Consider the following 21725-nt stretch of genomic DNA (forward strand, 5'->3'; position numbering starts at 1 on the left):
GCAGCAGTTCAGTACTGCAATTGCAGGGAAAGTCCCAGGCTGGAACATGTCCAGTGAAGACAGAATAGTTGGAGATTTTAGCTGTGAAGCTCTAGTCAGCCTCTTCTGAGGATGTAAGAACTGAGATTTTTCTAAGCCTTACAATTCAGCCAAATTTGGGCAGATTTTTACAAGAATGGCAAAAAGGCTGACCAAGAGCCCCCCCATCCCCGCCCATTTTAAGTCCTTGCTCCAAAGCATGGGGGTTCTAGAACTTCTCAAGGAAAGGTCTCAAGAGTGTTTTTAACATGGACAAAAAGTATTTTTCATAGGCTTGAAAGAGCAGAACTGTTTAGGTTGAAAATTTCCAAAATAAAAAATCATCCGGAGTCAAAAATCTGGCATGGAAAATTTCAGTCAAATGGTTAAAGTTTGACAAAAAGTGATAAGCAACTGAAAACAGGGTCTTATAGTGGAAAGAGTTAGGCAACCTCAATAACAGGAGATGTTACCAACTCGGCCTATAATTAATTAAACTAAGGTCTGGAAAAATACAGGTCTGTCTCATCTTACACTGGGGTTACGTTCCGCAGTCAGCGCCTAAAGCGAGAATCGTGTATAGTTAAAATTACATTGAGAGTAATGGCGGGCGGAATCGCCCGCACTACAGAAACAGTATTTAAATTGTTAATTTTCTCTTTTTTTGTTTTTGCCAACCGCATAAAGCTGAAATGGCGCATGTTAAATGTGCCTAAGATGCGACAGACCTGTAGTAGTTATGTGGTACTTGCATTAAATTGGACTCATTGCTTCACGCTATTTTTTCACTTATATTATAATTAAGCTCATGTCCTTCAACTAGGATATATCTTATTGTTAGAAATTTTGTCAAGCCTTAGCGGGGATAGCCTAACATAAAAACAGTAGAGAGGACAAATAGGTCTCTGTACCCACAGGGCATTTTAAACCTATTTCATGTTTCATGGAGCATTGTGCTTGGTTAAATAATAGATTGTGACCTAGAAAGATGAATAGGGATGGCTAAGTCGACCACGATGCCAATTCTATCATCAACATAGTACAATACTTTCAGCTACGTTATTATTCTTACCATAATAGTGCTCACAGTGTGATAGGCGCTGTCCAGCGATATGAAGTGGGACACAATTTATGCCCTAAAGAGCTCACAGTCTGAGACTCTCTCAGTTACTTCAGTTCCAAGCATTTCTTCAGTAATAAATAGGACCCCCGTGAAATCTGGTCTTTTGTGTGCTTTTACTCTATGCTATACAGATTTCACAGGGGAGACCAGTGTTTGGTATTTGGTAGGGCCCTACTAATAAATGACTGAGCTCTGCAAAACCACAGGCAGTAGTTTACTGAACCAGATTATGAGGCCCTGCCAGCTATGAATTGCCAGTCATGCCACATTGGTAATGAGAAGCACAGAAGCAGGTATAAAACTGGAAGCAATGACAGAAGTATGTAAGAAATAGTCAATAGCTACTGATTAGTCAGAAGGGGACACAGTGATACCAGGAAGTTTCTCTGAACTCTGGTGTGCTCAGCTACCTAAAACAGAAAGTCAACGCTAGAACAAGATCCTAGGCAATTTCAGTGGGTATAGGGTGACCAGACAGCAAGTGTGAAAAATCAGGACAGGGGGTGGGGGGTAATAGGAGCCTATATAAGAAAAAGACCCAAAATTCGGGACTGTCCCTATAAAATCGGGACATCTGGTCACCCTAAGTGGGCAGCAGAAGTTTCAAAGAGAGCACATTTCTGCAGGGACAACTCTTCTGTAGCTGCCAGCCTGAGTCTTACAAAAAGGAGAAAAAAAAAGAGCAGGAGATCAACACTAAGAGAAAAAAGAAGGATGTACAGTAAGACAGCAGTGTTCAGTAGGGGAAAAAGCTCCCTACAAAAAAAAACCAACTTCCCTCTACTTAATTTCAATATCCTGCATAAATTTTCCCATTGAGGATTACAAGGGCAATCAGAGCTCATGAAAGGGCTACCAATACCTGCTTTTTGTAGTCCACTAACTACAAATCAAGTTAATTTATTTATTAATTTAACCTCTTTGACATTTGTATATGATACAGTATTTTAAAGGTGAACCAATTCAACTCAGTTGCCCATGTTGATTAAATAGAAAAATCTTGTATCTTCCTCTATGTACTTCCTTCAGAATGTTTATTATTATTAGTATAGTGTAGAAGAAAGAGGAAAGTGGAAACCTAAAAAAAGCGTACGCGAGAAGGATCAGTCAGAGAAGGGATGAAAACCATTCAGCCCCACTTCTTCCTAACCTTTCCTATTGATCGCTATATTTACACGGAATGCCACGACTATGTACTCCTTCTGTTCTAGACGTGGGACTCGAGACTGATCAATTAATCTAAATTTAAAATAGTTTAACAAAAAAATGGATTCTGATTTTAGACCAGCAGGTAATTAGTCTGCTACCCTATGTGCTTTATCTTATATGAGAGATAGCAAAGTGGACATGAGTATCCAATGAAAGAGTAGGCATCTTGATATTGTGACCGCATAAAATTAATGATAACACAGTACACTGAAATATACAGTTTATTTCTTCAAAGTGAAGCAGTACGATTTGTCAGTAGGTAAATGTTAAGTGTCAAGCAAGAAAACTGTACACATTTTCACTCTGGGTTGCAAGATCCAAACAACTGGAAAAACCTGACAGAAATCTTTCACTATACAAAGAGATCTAAAATTGAGAGATGACATAAGGTGAAGTAGCAGCCATCACCTAATGATGCCAAAGGCAAAATATTAGCACCAGAATTTTTTTAAAGCAACAATATATCTATTTACAGATTTACATATAACATTGGGAGACAGCCATCTTCTGGTCCCAACTAACCGAGCTTTTGAGTACAATTTAAAAAGAAGAAAGTGGGACATGGTGAATATATATACTGCTTTGTGAAAACGACAATATATATAGCACTTTCAGTATTGCTATCTTTTTAAGAAAGATCTAAATCAAAGTACTGTACACACATAATGAAATTATATTATTATTCACAGTCACATTTCACATACACATCAGAGTAACCACAATATGTAAAAATTTTTAAAAAGTCACAGGTAAAACAATGCACACTACTTGACTAAAGCTAAACATAATTTATTTGGGAATTATTTAGCTTAGGGTTTCTTATGGTAAGAGAATGGGTCCAAAGAGAAAACTCACTGGTCCTAGTATCAATTAACATAGCAGCAAATAACTGTGGGATTTCATCAGAAGTCTAAGTTTTGTAAACTGTAAGAAGAAATTAAGGCCAGATCATCAGGTAGTCTAAATCAGTAGCTCCATTTGACTTTGATGGAGTTGATTTATACCAATTGACGATCTGGCCCAGGATACATGAATTAAGATCGTATAATAGGCAAAATGGTCCTTTTAACATTTATAGCTGTCTGCGAAGGGCTTGGTTTTAGAGAAGTTTTTGTGCCAAGTCCCTGCAATGCAAGCAGTTCACTGATCAGGAAAAAGTGACCAAGAGAAGCACTGAAAAAAGAGGATTTTGATAATAGACAAAGAACCTTTTGTCAATATTAAAATTGCAGGAACAGTGTAAAGAGTTGATTTTCTCTCATTCTGTTCAAAGAGTTTGCTACAGACTGGTATCCACGTCAGCCTTAAAAGTAGCTCCTTGTTGCAGAATCTGTTTGTTATCGAAACACAAAGATAAAGGGCTTTCTTTATATAATTTATATAATTTAAATACATGAAGCTAAGATTTCCCTTTGCCCTTAAAAGCTATATCTTAACGTAGAGATAATACATGTATACACAGAGCAATTCTGTAGTATTTGTAGGAGATCAAATCAGTTAATCCCATCATTGTGTTAAGAGATGGGTTAGCATGATGCAAATTATCAGAGTTTTACTGGATGGCAGTGTTACTATATCACCTCCAGTAGTCTTGGACTGACAAAATAGTGTCCTATCATTAAAGTGTATATGTCAACATGTGAAGTGAAAAAAATACAGATGTTCACAGTTACAAACCAGAGTTACTCTGAATACTGCATTGAACTCACGTGGCCTAGGAGTACTTACGTGGCCTAGGTGTTTATATTGCATTTTGTGGTGAGGGAAGGAAGAAAGAAATAGCATTACATGGGTCATCTTGAATATAATTTAACCATTTATATAAAAGAGGTGAACCGTTGAACAAACAGAAGGAAAATAAAAGCAGTTTGATTTGTCCTGTTAACTTAGTGACTCTTTTCTACAAGGTAGCTGTGCTGGGGGGAAACCCAAAGCAGCAAATAGATTTTCCAGATAGTTTAGTTGATAAATGAATTGACCCAAACTGGCAAGGCATCCTCAGTCCCATTTTTGAAATCAAATAACTTGGTAAGAAAAATGTTACAATATAAATGGCCCACAACTGTTTCTATGCCATGCCAACCCTCTCACCCCCCTCCCAAAAAAACAAACACCACGATGTTTCTCTAAATCGTGTGTTCTTAACTTCAGTAACATAGATCTTAAATTATTTTCAAGTTGGTTTAGCCAGTAGCCAGCTGAGATTGGTTTTGAAATTATTTTCTGAAAGGAGAAAGTGAGAACTTTTCTTATGAGATACATTACAAAGAAAAAGTGTCTGATGTACCAGGATCAAAGTGAGAGCAACCTGAATATAATATTAGACACATGACACACACTTCTCCTATTTGATGTGACTGTAAAAAAAAAAAAAAAAAAAAAAAAAGACCTAAAATTAGAGCTTTTTTATTCATTTGCTTTTGGGCTTCCCAGCAGTTTGTACAGCATCTGAAGACAATAAAGACTATCACATAACTTATTTTGAAAATCATTATTGTTTGCATGCACTATTGCAACAGACTTCACAATATACTGAATTCAAAGCTTAGAATCTAGCCTCTGCCTCCTGCAGAACTTTCTATAGGATAGGTTGAGAGACAAAGAACAGCTGTAGAGTTGGGGATTAAAAAGAGGGTTTAAAAAATTAAATACATCGTTCAAACAACAAGAAAGATCATTATTGCTAGAGTAGCCATTTTTCTCTTGTCTAACTTTGCCTACTAGACACAGATACAAGTCGGGGTTTTCACTTGCATACTTGGAAATTCTGCCCAACCACCAGTTTTCAAGTCTTTGGTCAGGCCTTGACCTCTTATTTGAGCCTTTCAGGTTGGAGGCTGTCGGTCAGACACTTGAGTTGCTCCTCCCCCAGCTTGATCTTGTCCTCTAGCTCTCTCTGCTCAATGATAAGGGCTGACTTCATCTTTACAAAGTGCTCATAATCTGCTAGGCTCTCTTCGCTTAGATAGTTCGCCAAAATGTCAAAGACAATACGCTCCCGTCGGTCCAGGTTTTCCTTCAGTTCTTTTGCATCTTCATGCTGCTGAGTCAGCAGCTTCTGCTTCTCTACCAATGTCCGCTTAAGAGAAAGAGAAACATATTACAGATACCAGTTCAAGACAAACAGTTTTCTGGTCAACCTTGAAGTCAATTTTACCTGCAGGGACAAGGATGAAGAGGTGTGTGTATGGCGGACTTGGACTAAGGGCTTGTCTATGCAAACAATTAGTTTGTGGCAAGCTAGGAAACGCACGTACACCACAGTAGCCTGCCGTGGACTAACTGTCTGTGTGGCTCCTGCTGACACGCACTAACAATTTGTTAATGTGCTTTGATCTAGTCCCATTTCAAAAATGACTAGATCAAAGTGAATTAACAAACTGTTATGATGAGTCAGCAGGGTCCACACAGACAGTTAGTCCGTGGCAGTCTAGTTGGGGGTACATTCACACCCACATTTCCTGTGAACTCAATGTTTTTGTAGATAAGCCATAAAACTGCTGCTTAAAGGTGAACTTGAACTCCCAACTGCCACTGAGTTCTGATAAAATGAATTAATAGAAGGGAATTAAACTGGCAGAGACAGTAAAGCACTTAGGACTATAAAGCACATTTTATAAACACTGGTAAGTAAGGTCCTTATCAACTACTTTAGTGCTTAATGGTTTACAGGAAGAATTATAACAAATACAGCTGCCAGTGGGAAGCACTAGCATGAAGTAACATGGATGCCATTCTGATTTCCAGAAATGATTTGCAAGATCTACTTGCAAGTGTAACCAGCAATGAATTAAACCCAGATTAGGTCCTGAAATGACTGCCAAAGTATCAAACTGAAAACAAACTGCTTGGGGTTGAGAAGAGTTGAAAGAGAGCTTTTCATTATGCTTAGAGCCATACTAAATTTTCAGCCGTGAAAACACGTCACAGACCATGAAATCTGATCTCCCCCATGAAATCTGGCTATTGTAGGGGAGACCGGATTTCAAGAGTTGGGTGGGTGGAGAGCAGCGGCTGCTGGCTGGGAGCCCAGCTCTGAAGGCAGCAGCACCACCGCAGAAGTGAGGTGGCATGATATGGGGGATCATCACTTTTGGGGAGGGAAAGGGCTGGCCTTATGGGTGGGCAAGGGGGTGACCACCTGGTGTGCCGGGATCACCCCCCCCCGCCACACACACACACACACACAGCCAGCCCAAGGCCTCTTTAACTTCTAAGCGCTGAGCTCCAGCTGCTAGTCCTGGAGGGGCTAAGGAGGGCCAGAACTTGTTCCTCTGCATGGGTTGCTCCTGAGGCTGGGTTAGACCCATCTCTGGGAACCTCCCCTAACTGCAGGAAGCTCCGCAGCTGCTGGCTGGGAGTCCAGCTCTGAAGGCATCGCAGTCTCCAGCAGCAACGCAGACGTCAGGGTGGCATAACATGGGTATGGTATTGCTACCCATATTTCTGCTCTGCTGGTGGCAGTAGCGCTGTCTTCAGAGCTGGGTGCTCGGCCAGCATCTGCCCTCCAACTGCCCAGCTCTGAAGGCAGCAGTACAGAAGAAAGGGTGGCAATACCACAACCCCCCATAATAGCCCCATCCCCACGACCCTATTTTGGATTGGGACCCCCGTGATTACAATACCATGAAATTTCAGATTTAAATATCTGAAACTGTGAAATTTACGATTTTTAAAAACCTACGACTGTGAAATTGACCAGGATGGACCATGAATTTGCTGCATACTAACCCAATATGAACCTGATAGGGTTTTCTACCTTACTGTAATGTGCACTTTTCTAATCAGCAGTAAAGGCATAGGATCACGGGGAATGGGTGCGGGTGAAAGTAGGGGCAGAGAAGCAAAAACAAAAGCACAGCCCCTCCAAAAGATCAGTCTCTTCTCACTAGTCCATGTGTCTCTACTGCTGGTACCCTGATACATCATACAACCAGCTCTGTGGAAATCTCGCCTGACTTTTTATTCTGAGACACTCTGGTGCACTGAATCTAGACATAGCATCCCCTTCATTGTGATGAACTGCTATGCCCAAGCAAAGCTGCTTCTCTGTGGTGACCTGGAGCATCAGCAGGGGGACAAAACAACAGGCAGAAGAGAGCTATGTGCATGGAAGAAGAGACAAGGATGGAGATTCTGTTTACACACATGCATCTAGGCAAAAAATGTGTAATCATGTGTCATGTTTTCAGCTTCGTTCCCTAAGTAAATTCTCCTTTGAGTGTCTGCGCCATCAAGTGACAGTATCTGTCTGTACGTAGTATTAGAAAATGATTCACATTACAAGAAGGCTAAAAACATACAACTACATGTTAATGTGCAGAATTCCCAGTAACACTAAAGGAAATTATACACATCAACAGGAGAATTTGCATACAGAAAAAAAAATCCATGAAGATGGAATTAAAGTTCAGACTAATTTGATGCTGAGAGTAATCTGACAGTAAAAATTCTTATAAAATGCGCTAAGGATAGCATGCAACTAAAAGACATTTCAGAATTAAAGTTCAACTTCAAGAAACAAACGCTTGAAAATGCTGTTAAAATAGGCATGAAATCCTAACTCTGCTTCTGTGACACCGGCCTCATATCTGCTCCTCTTCTCCCCTCCTTGCACACCTAATTTCATAAGCTATTTTTGTAACAAGGTCTTTTTCACAAGGGCATGGAGGTGGGAGAAGATTATTTTCTTCTCCCACAAGGTACTAGTATGTGTGTGCACATAGGGAAGATGCACTCAATCCCCAGATTCTTCCTAGAACTCAGAAATGCTGTTTGGAGAGGTCCTAGCAATGGGACTCCATTTCCCATGGAAGAATGAGGGGTGAGGGAGGAGATAAGTGGAGTTGTCTTAGGCAGGAGCACTGTTAGCTTCCGCTAGTGCCGCCACGGAAGCCAAGAGCAGGAACTTTTGGGGTGTGAAAAAGGGATGAAAATCTTACTGGTGTCAGTCCCTTTTGGTAGGATATGGAGGCAAGAAGATGTCACGAGCAGGTTATGAGCTCTGATTGTTGGTGGCTGTGGGGGTAACAAGCCAAAATTTGGTGGCAGGCTATGCCTTTTCCTAGGGGTTTTTTTGGGGGGGAGGGGGAGGATGGTAGAGGGGCAGAAGAGATGGGGAATCAATGGCAAACCTCCCTAGAAACTGGTTTACAATTTGAAGACCCCTGCAAGGCAAAGGGCCAGTGACTTTTGTTTTTAAATGAAAGCCTAAGTATCTCCCAGCCATATCATGCCTTTTTAAAGTCCACCACTGCACAATGGACCATTCATACAGTCTTAAATTGCTAGTGAACACCTTTGCAAACATGCCTTTCCTGCATCAAAAACCAATCCCCCGCTCTAGATCTTTTCAGGAAAGATTTTTTACGACATGATTAAAAACCCATGTTTATTAGATCCACGTCTTTAAAAAGTGTGTCCAAGTTGTGCAAAAGACTGCACTGGGGCCACAGGCCAGCAATGCAAAGTCTGACGAAGAGAGGTGCTTTTTTCAGCTTTTTAAAAAAATAATATAATAAACAGGAATCTAAAGTCAGACTTGCAAAGAAAGGAAGTCTCAGTTTTAACTATGGAGAGACTGTGGCTACCAGATAATACTATATATCAATAAGTTTCCATTTCTTGCTGTTACAGAAAGATTAGTAATGAATACCTTGGTCCTTAAAATCCTTACAAAAAACCTGCTTCTGCTGAGATTCCTATAAATCACTACCATCTGGCACTGACCAGGTAAATGGGAGGCCATGACTTCCATTTTTCTGTCACACTTATTTTTTTTTTTTTTTAAACACTGTGTTTCCCATTTAGCCCCACCCCATTTCTCTACTTTTTGTCCACTACTGCATCCTGTCAGTTCTCTAAAGCAGGGACCATTGTCTTTGTTACACGTCTGTACAGTATCTAATGTAATGGGTCCCGATCACTGACTGGGGTCCTTGGTGCTGCCATAATACAACTTAATAATAGTACACTGTCAACAGTGCGTATGGACTGGAACTCAAATACAATCTGTTCATTTTTAAGCATCCCAAATTGCTGAGTCAGACAGTTTGTTCTCCCCCACTTATTTTTTCCTTTGTTAAAGAAACAGGAGGCTACTCTGCTCATGATCTTTCATCAAGGCACTTGTCTTTTAGTGTTTTAGAGGGAAAGGCATGTCAGTGCTTTTAAACAACCTGCTCTCCTAAACCTGGGCACAAAGTGTCATGCATTCTTCAGGGCCAAGCCACTTGTAGTGAATGTAGTCTGACTGAAGGCAAGGCATGGTTATGAGTATTAACAAGATCTAATGAAAGCAGCCCGATGTGAATCATCAGCACATCAGTTTTCTCCCTCCACTCTCTTGCCCACCTGTTTTTCAAATAAAAAAGCCTACCACGCTGGCTCCTTCAATACCAAAATAACACTATTGCCCTTTAGCAACCTGCCTTACCCGTTCTTCAGGAGAGGCATTTTCATCCAAGTTATTCAGGGCATTTTCCACCCGGGCCAGACGACCCGACAGTGACAGCAGCAGGTTGACCACTTTGTCCAGGTCCCCGATGAACATCCGGAACTTGTCAAACTCATTAGGTTTGCAGACCTCTTTCACAATAGCCTCCACCTCATCTCCTAGTGCATTGTTCGCTTGGATGTCTTCCAGGAGTGTTTCCCGAGCTTCGCGCAGCACCTGCAGCTTCCTACTGATGCTATCAATGAGTTTTTGCTGTGGACAACAAAAGGGGAGTAAGAATTTATTAGTGACACTTGACCCAGCAGAGATGGAAACAGAGGTTTCCCTCCATGCATTCTGTTCCAATACCTCAGGGAAAAAAGTCACACATGGCTCTCTGCTGAAAAGTGTCAGTAGCAATGGTAAACTACCCCAAACTTCAGCATCAGACTCCCCTCCCCTCCCAGAATATATCCGTTTACAAAGCCCAAAACAAAACAGGACCCCTCTACCATAGATTCTTAGGCCTCAATCTTCCTCTCATTGAGGTCATCAGCAACACTCTCTCTGACTGAGAAGAAGCTGGATCATGTCCTTAATTTGCTTTGTTACATGACAAACCCCCAAAGAAACACCAGCCATTGATTCTGATTAGCACTGGGCTGTGCGTTTATGACTGCAAGGGAAACTGTGATTATGGCATTGTTGTCCAACTAGAGAATTCAAGTGTACAGATAAAGTTTTTCGCATGCACATTAGCTTACATTTCACTGCTAAAAAAGGCTTTCAAGCTTCAGGAGAATTACTTCACATGGCAAGAAATCAAAGTTACTCTATCTTGCTTTTTCTCCACCAGGGAAAGGGGAAGCAGAAAGGAATCTGTTCTCTGTCACTCACTGGGCTCCCGGGAGTCTCTCCATTTCCTCCCTAACCCTGTTATAGACACTCCTCTGTGATAGATTAAGGGCAAATCTGCAACTCTGCCCACCGTGGAGCTCAGATGTCAGTCCATGGAGTAGAACACTTCACTTAAGACATATGGCCAGCTGGCCAGAGAGCAAGGAGGTGCAGGTGTTCACAGCTGATTCCTGGCCCGAATTCTTTTGTCCTCATCATCACACTATGCGTTACAAGAATTCTTCAATGTCTCACATGTTGATGGTGTCACTCATTTAAGCCCCAAAGTTATCTGCATCCCACAGAAATCTAGTCTCCCCTCACTTTTATGTAGAAAGCTGTTTATACAAGAAGCAATGAATCACAAAATTATTATTAAGGATTAAATACCAGCATCACTGCATGAATTTTTTTGTATCCCTGTCACACAATGCAACCCACATCTGGGGCTTGGCAGGTTGAGAGGTATGTACATTACAGACATATGATGTTTATCTAGACCTTGATAGTGTTCTGGATTCAAAATATCAGGACACAAACTTTTGATGGACTTAGGTCTACATTACCCTTAGCTTGAGTGCCCACCCTTTGGCAATTCACCACCATGGCAGAAGACAAGACGTCCTTTGGAGCTCACTACTGCTACCCCTTAGATCAGCTTCAAATTTTCAAAAGCCCATTACTGAGTAGCAAAAGTACTCTCTCCTCCTCAAAGACTATCCCCACAGCACTCTCAAGCATAACCATTCTTGGGGTGGAGGCTGATGGTGCTAAGCAAAATATGGGCATAAAAAGCTAGTCTTCCACATGCTAGGCTAATACTAACACATGGCCTACTATGCTGTTGGAATCTTTTACTTCCTGCCAGGCACGGCCCAGCTCCCGGCACTGTGACCTAGTGCACAGAGTTGCAGCACTGCTCAAGTGTGGCCCAGCTGCCACTCTGTCATCATGTGAGGGGGGGCCAGGCCAAATGTGAGTGATGCTGCAATTCCATGTGCCAGGTAGCAATGCCTGGAGCGGGAAGCCGGGCACCAACTCTGCAGAACAGTGGCTGCAGAAGCCACTGCGGTGGGGTGAATTTTTCATTTTATGTAATTTTTTATGTTTTCCCCCCTTTTATTTCATGCTATTTTGTATTTGTGAAAAACATGGGGCTCAAATAATAATTAGTACTTCTACAGCACCTTCCAGCAAAAGGTCTCAGAGTACCCCAAAAACGCAGCCTTAACATCCCTGTGAGGTAAGTATTATTTCCATTTGACAGAGAGGGAAACAGACTTCCCCTGGCCATGCAGTGAGTCACTGCCAGAGCAGAACTAGAGCCCCAGTCTCCCGACTGTGTTCTCTGTTGTTACCACGCTGCCTCCCTAAAAAAATTCTTCCTTTGGGCAGGGGTCTTGTATGCCTGTAAAAGACAACAGCATGCCTCATCTTTCTGGAAATATTAATCATTTTTCACGTGTTAGCGTCAATTTCTAATGCAGGCTATTTTGTCTAAGATGGTAATTACTTTGCAATACCGCTTTACATGTTTGTTTTTCTTTTAAGCGTCTTTATTTCATGGCACACTTGTCAGGAACTCTGATTTCAACCAACCAATTGAATACGTACAATTACACAGAAACCCATCCCTGTTTCCCAGGAATGTGTTACGGACCCTTACACCGTACATAGGAAGGTATAGCCATTTTCAGAATTACACAGAGAAAGCATTGACAGTTTGTTTTGGGAACCACCTGTAACTCAGCCACCCAACTAACAGAGGCCAACTGTAGCTTAAAACCTAACAAAGAGTACTTCTGAAATCAAACATATGGATTATCTGGGCTGGCTCTATCCTGTTTTGATTTAATATTCTCAGGCCAGGTTAATCTGTATGGGGGTTATCTGGTTGTCTGGGTGTCCAAAAGATTAAGGTAGTAAGCAGTTTTACAGATGCAGGCTCTGCTGACTGATTAATCTGAACGATTTGATTTTTTGTTCCCTCCCAAATGCAAATGAAGTTTGATTTGGATTAACTGGGTCAGGCTGCTGTAGTTCTATTTCCTAAAATGCCATGCAATTTAATAATCCTACTATTTTATTACAAGATGCATGATTAAATATGGGTCATACTCTGTGCTATATTACCCTGCTAATATGCCTAAAACTAGTCATGGAAGGACCCCCTTAAATGTGAGGAAGGTTGATCAGTTTACATGCACATAGCCTTTTTTCTAAGACTGTCAGTAGACACATCAGTTTTGATGTGGACACATACTTATTGGGAACTGAACTGAGATGAACAACTCTTTCCACACAGACCACCCAAGGAAGATGACTTTGAACTCACTACTGACTTTTGCTAAGTATGAATATGGGACCTCCAAAACAGATTAAAAACGACATATCCCATTAGTAATCCACTGAGCCATAATGTCGTCTTGGCATCAATTACAGTTCTGAAATGGAATGGGGGTGAAGTGTAGTTACCAAATTTGCTAGTATAGACCAGACCACATGGACCTGATTTTCCGGAATTCTTGTTACTTTAAATAATAGCAGAGAAACTGATTGGATCCTTGTTAATTTCACTCAGCAGCAGCTTAGCAAAGCGAAGCTATTAGCAGCAGCAGATACTCTCTCTCTGCAGGCTTAGGAAGACAGCACTACACTGGGTTTGCATTCAGTTCTCTGCCTCATTTCACACTAGATTCATGTCTGAAAAGACTAGAAAACCTCCCACTAGCCATGGGTAGATTTTTCAAACCCAATTTAACCCAATATAACTTCAAGGTCCCTTTTATTACCTCCCTACATCTATTCAAATCCATGGATATTATTATATTTGTGCTAATCACATTGTTCCTCAATAAATATATTGCTTTACATGACCACAACATTTCATTTATTAGGGAGACTGTCTCTAATTATTTGTAATAGATGTGCGCAATTTCTCTGCATAAAATTCCCACACCCATCCTGAGTGTTCATCATCATTTTATTATTTTAAATAAATAAGAGGACAGCAAGTATATTGCAAAAAAGAGAATGGCAGGTGTAAACTGGTCCTGGAAAACCCACTGTGAATCCCAGATTGGACTAAAAGCACGATTTCCCATAATAGAACTGGTGAGTTTCAATGAATTAAGAAACAGGTTCAAAGCATACAATGTCTTTTAGTAGACTGACAAATAAATGACAATATTCAAGCTTTCAGGCCCCAAAGGTCCTTTTTTCAGCAGCTGGCAGTTATGTGCAATTGGACCATGTTAGAGATCTTGGCAGTTTTATAAGGACGGCTTGACCCATTTACTGTGATTTGCATACACTGCATGACGAGATCGGAGATGAAAGCCTGCTGGATTGAGAGCTCACATTCCACTGCATGCAAAGGAGCAGATGGGTGAGTAAATAGGAATGTGTATATCACAGACATGAGAGAGGGAGGGAGTCTAGTAACACTAGACATGGACACACTTCTCAGGCTGTATAATCTGTGTTTAGTGGTGTGGGGGAAATGATGAAGGGAAATACGTTTTTCATATAAACGACACCACCACAAATAAAGAACATTTTGACTGAGAAGCTTGTGGATTGTCGTTTGTTGGATGGGTCAAAGAAAACTGTTTCAATTTCGAACTTGTGCACTTTTTCCTCAATCAACATGACCAGAACATTTTTCTGTCTGAATCAATGAAAAAACAAAACAAAAAAAAACAATTATTGGCATTACATGGACCAGATAAAATGAAGCAAGAATCATTAATGCTCTTCTCTAGTCTAATAATTGCTTAAAACTGCAATGGAATCCTTAACATATCTGAACAGTTTTTAAAAACAATTTCCCTTTTATTCACTTAAAGGTCATTCCTACCAGTTTTGATTACTAAATGAATACTGGAGGTTGATCATGACAGTTTACGTTCACTAAAGAAGATATCCCGGAACTGAAGGCAGCTCCTTCCCTGGTATGCTGTTTTAAGCAAATATAGTTAAAACTAGACCACTGTTAACACAGAAACAGATGGCTGAATAGCACAACAGATGATTTTCCCCACTTTCTCATGACAGGGAAGCAAGGTTAAAATCTATTTGTGCCAAATGAAGAGAATCTGGTGCTCTCAATGTAACTAAGCTGACACTGTACAACAACCACAAAATCACCACTTCACACAGATTCTTAGGACTGGAATACTATGCAAGTCAAGACTAAGGTGCCACAGGGATCTGTGTATGTACGGGACTGTGGTTAATGGTGATGTGTGAACCGAGCACCCACCAAACTGCCTATTTAGCTCCAGTCAATGTTATCAGGCTCTTGAGTTCATGAGCAGTAAAAAAAAAAATTGACAGAAGACAGATGGCCTAATTTTCAAAAGCCTGGAGAAGTCCAAGGGCCCACTGATTCCAGTGGGATTTGTGGGTGCTCAACAACTCTTTCCCAAAGCACACGTCTCTTACACACAGATATTCTCAGGTGGAGAGGTTCTACAGAGAAGGACAAAAACATTCACACAAAGATTTTAAAAATATGTCTGTCTTTCTAAAGTTAAGTTCCTACGTCCATAGCTAGGCACAAAAATAAGCGACTTGATCTTTCAAAACTGCTGAGCACCCAGGAAATCCCACTGGCTTAAAACCAGGTCTCTTATTTAGATGCTTAACTATGGATTTAGCAGCCTAATTTTTGACATCCAGGTTTGAAAATCCTATTAAATATTTCAAAGTGCAAAACTGTGTTACCTTCTTTTCTGACAAGTCATGATCAAGCTCATCTTCAGAATCCTCTTCGCTCTGCTGCTGCTGTTGCTCCTGCATGTCCTTCATTTTAATCAGCAACTCTGCTTTTGGTGCAGACGTGCTGTAGTAAGTGGAATTGGTTGTCAAGGAGATGGCAGAAGGCATACCCTGCTCCTCTTTCCTGGTAAAAAGTCATAACTTTAATTAACTGCCTGACATCCTGAGCACTGAAAAGAGAGAACAATCTTTCAAACCCATCATTTTGCCAAGTAAATGGACTGTTTAATGGAAAAATGAGAACTATGGTAACAATGCAGGGTCAAATGTCTGAGGAAAAATTGCCACACTGTCAGTCACAAAAGCTAGTTATCAATTTAGGCAATTAAAAGGAACTAGCAAAACCTCCAGCTGAAAGCATTTATTTTCAGTCTGTCTTTTAATTGCACTTTGTATCAGTGATTAAACCATCATTTACTATTCTTGATTATACAGGCATTGGTATGAAGGCAGTGGTTTTGTCTACATCTGTGCTCTCACTGGTTAGTGATTCCATAATCCTCAAAACACATCTTTTGGTGAAAATGCAGCAGATCACATTTCATTTTCTCTACTATGAACCTTAGAGATCCTATTATTTTATGCAACACTCTTTGGACTAGTTAAAAAGTGGCCTTTATGGGAATTTTAAGAGACTCAGGAAGTAGAGTAATAAAAACAGAAATATTAGCAATGATCAACAATACCAAAAATACCATAGCTGATGAAGCAGTACTGAATTTTCAAAATGCATTTAGTAAACATTTTTAAAATGAAAGAATTAGGACACTGTTAATGACCTGCTTAAAACTCCCCTATCTCTTGACTGGCACATTGTTATGCAAGCATGACTATAGCCAGCTCCAAATTAATTCAATGGAAGTAGCAGGATTCACAAAAGGATCAGACATTTACATAAGTAACAAGAATATCCAGTATTATAATAGTAAAACAAAACCAAGACATTTAGAAGGGATATAAACTTTCATGCTTCTGGGCATAAAGTAGCCTCTAACTATTGGAGGTCAGGCAGAAACTTTCTCCGAGGGCAGATTATCCCACAATTATTTATTACAGGCTTTATTGCATCTTCCTCTCTAGTACTTGGTGTTGGTCACTGTTGGAGGTCAAATACTGGATTAGACCAGAGATTCTCAACCTGCGGGCTGCTTGTGACCCAATCAGGACACAGATCCGGCCCATGTGACATCTGCAGGGCCATACAGATAGTATATATATTGTGTGGATGTGGCACACAACACAGAGAACTGCATATGTGGCCCACAATGGTAAATAGGTTGAGAACCACTGCTTTGATCCAGTATGGCAATGCCTGTGTTCCTGAGTGTGCATGATTGTTGGCAGCTCTAGAAAATGACTGCTTCGCTAGAACCAGAGACCAGCTATAACAAGGACAGTGACAATGCAAGCTTCTCCATAACCCCATCCAGTATTGAGGCTTCAAGCTGGAGGGACAGCCTTTCAGATTAGGAATGTGTCTGCTGAGATTGCTCACAAGGATGCCAGTAAATATCAACTGTGATGAAAAATTTTGTGATGTCGGCATCTGTCCACTAACAAACAAGAAAACCTTGGTGTAGAGAAGCCTTCACCACTAATGTGAGAGAAACCTAAACAAAGTTTGTCTCACACAGGCAGAAATTTTGATGTAACAGCCTTCAAGTTCCACTTTAATAAGCACTACAAAGACCTCAGAGCCATTACCTGTGAGAACAGTTAGAAATTGTTTTTAAAAGTTTCCACAGTGTATTGATTATAACCACCCTTCAGGCTACCACATTCAGGGCATTACACAATATAAGGTTTCTCATCAAACTTCAGGACAAAGTTATATCTGAAATTACACCAACACTCAGAGATCAAAGATCTGTATGATTCAACTGCTTTTTTGTTATATTTTACTATTCGGTTCTCATTCTCAACTAGGTAATAACTGGTTACTTTGATCCAGTTTATATTGTTCATATATATGTTCATTTTAAGTTTTCTTTGTAAGCCTTATTGATATTATAAATACTAAAACATTGCTCCTTTCCCTGTCTGGACCCTATCACACTGGATGGTCTTAGTGAAATTTCTAAAGCCTTTGAGAAATCTCTCATGATAGAATTCTAATTATTCCTTCCCAAACTCCCTTATGTAATTGTTTAGCTTTTCCCAGTTTGGTTGTGGTGTAATGTAATAAATATTTTACACCATAACTAACTCGTAAAAAGCTTAACATATATGTATGTTAAGCTTTTTACGAGTTAGTTATGGTGTAAAATATTTATTTATATACATGTATGTTCTTTGTAACAGGACCCTAATTTTTGCTCCTTTGATTGATCTGGTCAATAAATGACACTGCCAAAACCATCATTTTAATGGGAAAACCTAAAAATTAACAAACATTTAAGGATCCTTCTTCATATTAAGGGAAAAAACACAATGTTGGACAGCAACAGGGGAAAGGTCAGTGGATTATGGAAACACTTTACTCACTTTTCCTCTGCGATTTTTGGAGAAGGAACTTTTGGTAGGAGCTTTCTGCGTTGTTGAGCTTCTTCTAAGAGGTGTTCATCTTTAGGGAAGATTCCCACCATCAGATCCATCGTAGTTTTTATTTTCACAGTAGGATCCAAAATATCTGCTAGAGATTTATCTTTTCCGACAATCTCTCTGGCTAGTTCCTCAGACTTCCAGTCTTCAAAGGTCTTCTCTTTGGCCTTCACGTAGCTGATTACAGGGATGGAGGCATCGTTGTCTTTCAAGTTGTTCTCAAGTGCTTCGGCTGATTGTAAGTCAGGAAGTCTGGTTTTGCTCTCAGGCTCTGGTTCTACACCCCGCCTTGTGTAAGCACAGAAACGCGAGTAGGATTGCTCAGAAGTACTGAGTGTTTTAATCTGGTCCTTCTCCAAACCACTAGGTAAGGCAGGAGGATCCATGGTGCTCACGAGGTTCTGGCGACTTTCCTTCTCTGCATTGCTCTCAGAATGAACTATCTTGATGGGAACCATTTTTACTGTAGTGTTGTTATCGATCACTCTTTCAATTCTGGAAAAAAAGGAAGGGAAATTAACTGTTATAAATTCAAGATCTTTTTATGCTGATTCTTATCCACAAAAAGGGAAAAGGTGTCAGTCTGTATGCTAACAAAGATCAATTTATTAATACAAGGAAATCTCTTCTCATATCACATCTCAAAGCCTCAACTTAGAGATCTGCCTTTTCTCATACATTTTAAAAGTAAGCCATTATTTCACTTATACAGATCTCCAGCATTAGCCTCACACTACACAAAACATGACTTTTCTACAGGCTACAGGACTGACAAAGTACGATACTTACAACTGTCTTGAAACAGTTCAAAACATGGGTATGAAAAATGCAGGTTTGTTTGTTTTTTTAAAAAAACCTTGCATGTAAAATATGAGAGTCTCATAATCAGAACCTAATTTATCTTTGCATAAATAGAAAAAAAGAAAAAATATTTAAAAGAGAGGGAAAGAAGAAGAAAAAACAGCTACTCATAAAAGAATAATTATATTTAAAGCTTTAGTTTTTGTCATGGATATTTTTAGTAAAAGTCACGGACAGGTCACGGGCAATAATGAAAAATTCACGGAAGCCTGTGACCAGTCCTTGACAGGTGTATGGGAGCAGTGGGGATGGGCCGCCTGCCAAGGCTGGGAGCCGCGGGAATTCCCCTATGCCCACAGAGGTGGGGAGCACCAGGGGTCTCCCTGCTGCCTGCAGTGGACGGGAGTGGCAGGGATCCCCATTGCTGCCTGTGGCCGGGCAGCAGCGGGAAGCAGCAGGGCTTCCCCCCTGCTGCTGTCTGAAATCACGGAGGTCTTTGGAAGTCATGGATTCCGTTACTTCCATGACTAAATCGAAGCCTTAATTATATTAAATTCTGCATTGTTTTGTCAGTGACAGCCTATTGCAGGGATCCTCTAATACATACTGCTGAGCTATCTTGTGCTTAAGACAAGATATTCAGTCAAGAACATGTCTTTTTTTAACGGTAATTTAGATTTTAAATTAGAAAATAACATGTTGGATCAACAGCAGCTGTTTATACTACTGGAGTGTGTGCGCTGTATGTACAGTATAAAACCAAAACACAGATGGGGTGGTTTCAAGTTTGAAGAAAGTTTAAAATTATTGCTTTAATGTTGTGGGTTTAGAAAGTTTAGCCCCAGCAAAGGAACATTGCTAAAATATCTGGTTTCTGCTGGCTGGCTTTCTTTTAGATTGGTGACTGAGAGACATACACATATAGCTCCTTGGCTATATGTCTGGCTGTGTCCCAGAATTAAAAATAAAGCTATACTTTACTGTACTTTCATGGTGAACAGAAAATAAGTCAATGTTGTACTCCTCTGCAGTGGTAATCTATATATTTATATTTGTGTCTGTATGAATATACAGACTATATTACACACATTTACTCAACCCTATATGAAATGACATATGTAGATGATATTTTGACTATACTGCATATGCAATATTCTGATAGATCTAAAAAAGAGTTCTTCTTAAAAAAAGGAGGGGAAAAAAAACCACACCTCAAATCCTTCTCCAATAAGGATCTTTTCAGACTGTCAGTCAGTTTGGAAAGTTCACACTCAACTGTCTTTCGCTCCAAGCTCTCTTAGCTCATGGTTCAGCAAATCACCTAAGCATGTGTTTAAGAACCAGTGACTTCAATTGGACTTATGCACAAAGAACATGTTTAAGAGCTTTGCTGAAAAAGGACCTTATTTCTTTTTTTCTTAAAACAAACAAACAAACAAACAAACACCTCACACGGAAGAACCTTAAACCCACCTTAAAAAATGAAAGACAACAATTCTACACTAAAATTGCAAGCATCAGTTGAGTGATAGTGTTATCACACTGCCCAATATCAAACATATAGGGTGAGATTTTCTAGAGTGCTAAGCATTACCATAACTCTGATCTACCCGAAGTGAGCAGTAAAATTCCTGTTGACTTCAGTGGGAACAGAGAGAGACCAACGCTGGGTGCTTTTGAAATCTCCTCTGCAGCATGTTTAAATTGATGCACACACACACACACACACACACACACACACACACCCCCACCCACCCATAAGACCCATTACATATTTCCTAATCTATTGTATGACATTCCAAATCCTCATATAAACTACACTTGTGGCTATCACTAAGCTGAACCCACAAAATGGCATAATTGTTTCCATAGCATAAGGATACATAAATTATTACAGAGTGGCTGTTGCTGCTCTGTGGTAAATGTTGAAGCCAGCATCCCATCATAATCCCAGTTTTTATTCTCTCCTAATGACCTCAAAAATGAAAGTGATCCCGGGAAATCTGGCATCCAGCCTCTTATACTTGAGAATAGATATTTTCCCAGAAGTTTAGGAAAATTCAGAAAAGGAATTTGGAAAATAAAGGTGTTTTAAAACTTCCTCATGTTCACTCAGTCAGAAGTGCCCGGAATTAATGTGTGTGTGGTGGGAAGGGGAATATGGAGGTTGTGGGGTATAGGAGACCGGGGAGAAACGCAGAGGAGAAAGAATCAGATATAGAGCAGGGGACAAAGGACCAGAAGAGACATGGCTTGGGTGGGGATCACACAGAAGGACTGGCGGTAAGATTCTTCCCTGCTTTTTGAATGACCATGTACTAGGCATGAGGGGGGCACAAAGTGGTACTCCTGGGAGAATTCTGTGCCACTGCGCAACGCAGAATTTTGCAGAAAATGGTGTGCGTGCAGAATTTCCTCCCCCACCCCGAAATGAGCTGCAGAGATATTGGCTGCCACTAGGGGCTGCTGGACTTGGAAGAGCGCAGCTCTCTAATAGAAGACAATGCCAGGGGGAAGTGGGAGGGAACTGGAGAGTTCCCAGCAGCTGCAGAAGAAAGGACGCAGCATGCAGGAAACTCTGTGTAAGCCTGGGACCCAACATCAGGCTGTTTCTCCCTCTGGATACCTGGCCTCTGGGGGGTAGAGGGTACAAGTGTCTGGGCTTGGGGGGAGGATGAGGCTGGGCTCTGGGGGGTAGAGGGTATACGTGTCTGGGCCAGGGAGGGCCCCAAGCCTGGGCTCTGGGTGGAAGAAGGTGTGAGTGTCTGGGCTGGGGGGGATGGCTGGTCTCTGGGGGGAATGGGGTGTGAGTGTCTGGCCCCCCAGCTGGGCCCTGGGGAGGGGGCAGAGAAACAGGAACTGGGTTGTCATAGGGATTTCTTTAACTCTCTACTCCTGGGGGAATTTTTGTGTGTGTCT

The 21725-nt window shown here is 40.7% G+C and overlaps 1 protein-coding gene across 4 annotated transcripts in view; it reads right to left on the bottom strand.

Moving 5' to 3' along the window:
- Positions 1 to 2553: 2553 nt before the first annotated feature.
- The window catches only part of SHROOM2 (shroom family member 2), a 199809-nt gene continuing 180637 nt past the window's right edge, over positions 2554 to 21725 (bottom strand). For all 4 annotated transcript variants that reach the window (XM_054007990.1, XM_054007981.1, XM_054007999.1 and 1 more), the window contains 4 exons: positions 17949 to 18500; positions 15411 to 15588; positions 9786 to 10058; positions 2554 to 5429 (listed from right to left, as the gene is read on the bottom strand). In XM_054007990.1, coding sequence (XP_053863965.1) covers positions 5163 to 5429; positions 9786 to 10058; positions 15411 to 15588; positions 17949 to 18500 — 1270 coding nt within the window. In that variant the 3' untranslated portion in view covers positions 2554 to 5162. The remainder of the gene's footprint in view (positions 5430 to 9785; positions 10059 to 15410; positions 15589 to 17948; positions 18501 to 21725) is intronic.

Source organism: Malaclemys terrapin, chromosome 1 (genome assembly GCF_027887155.1).
Source record: "Malaclemys terrapin pileata isolate rMalTer1 chromosome 1, rMalTer1.hap1, whole genome shotgun sequence".
Classification (NCBI taxonomy): Eukaryota; Metazoa; Chordata; order Testudines; family Emydidae; genus Malaclemys; species Malaclemys terrapin.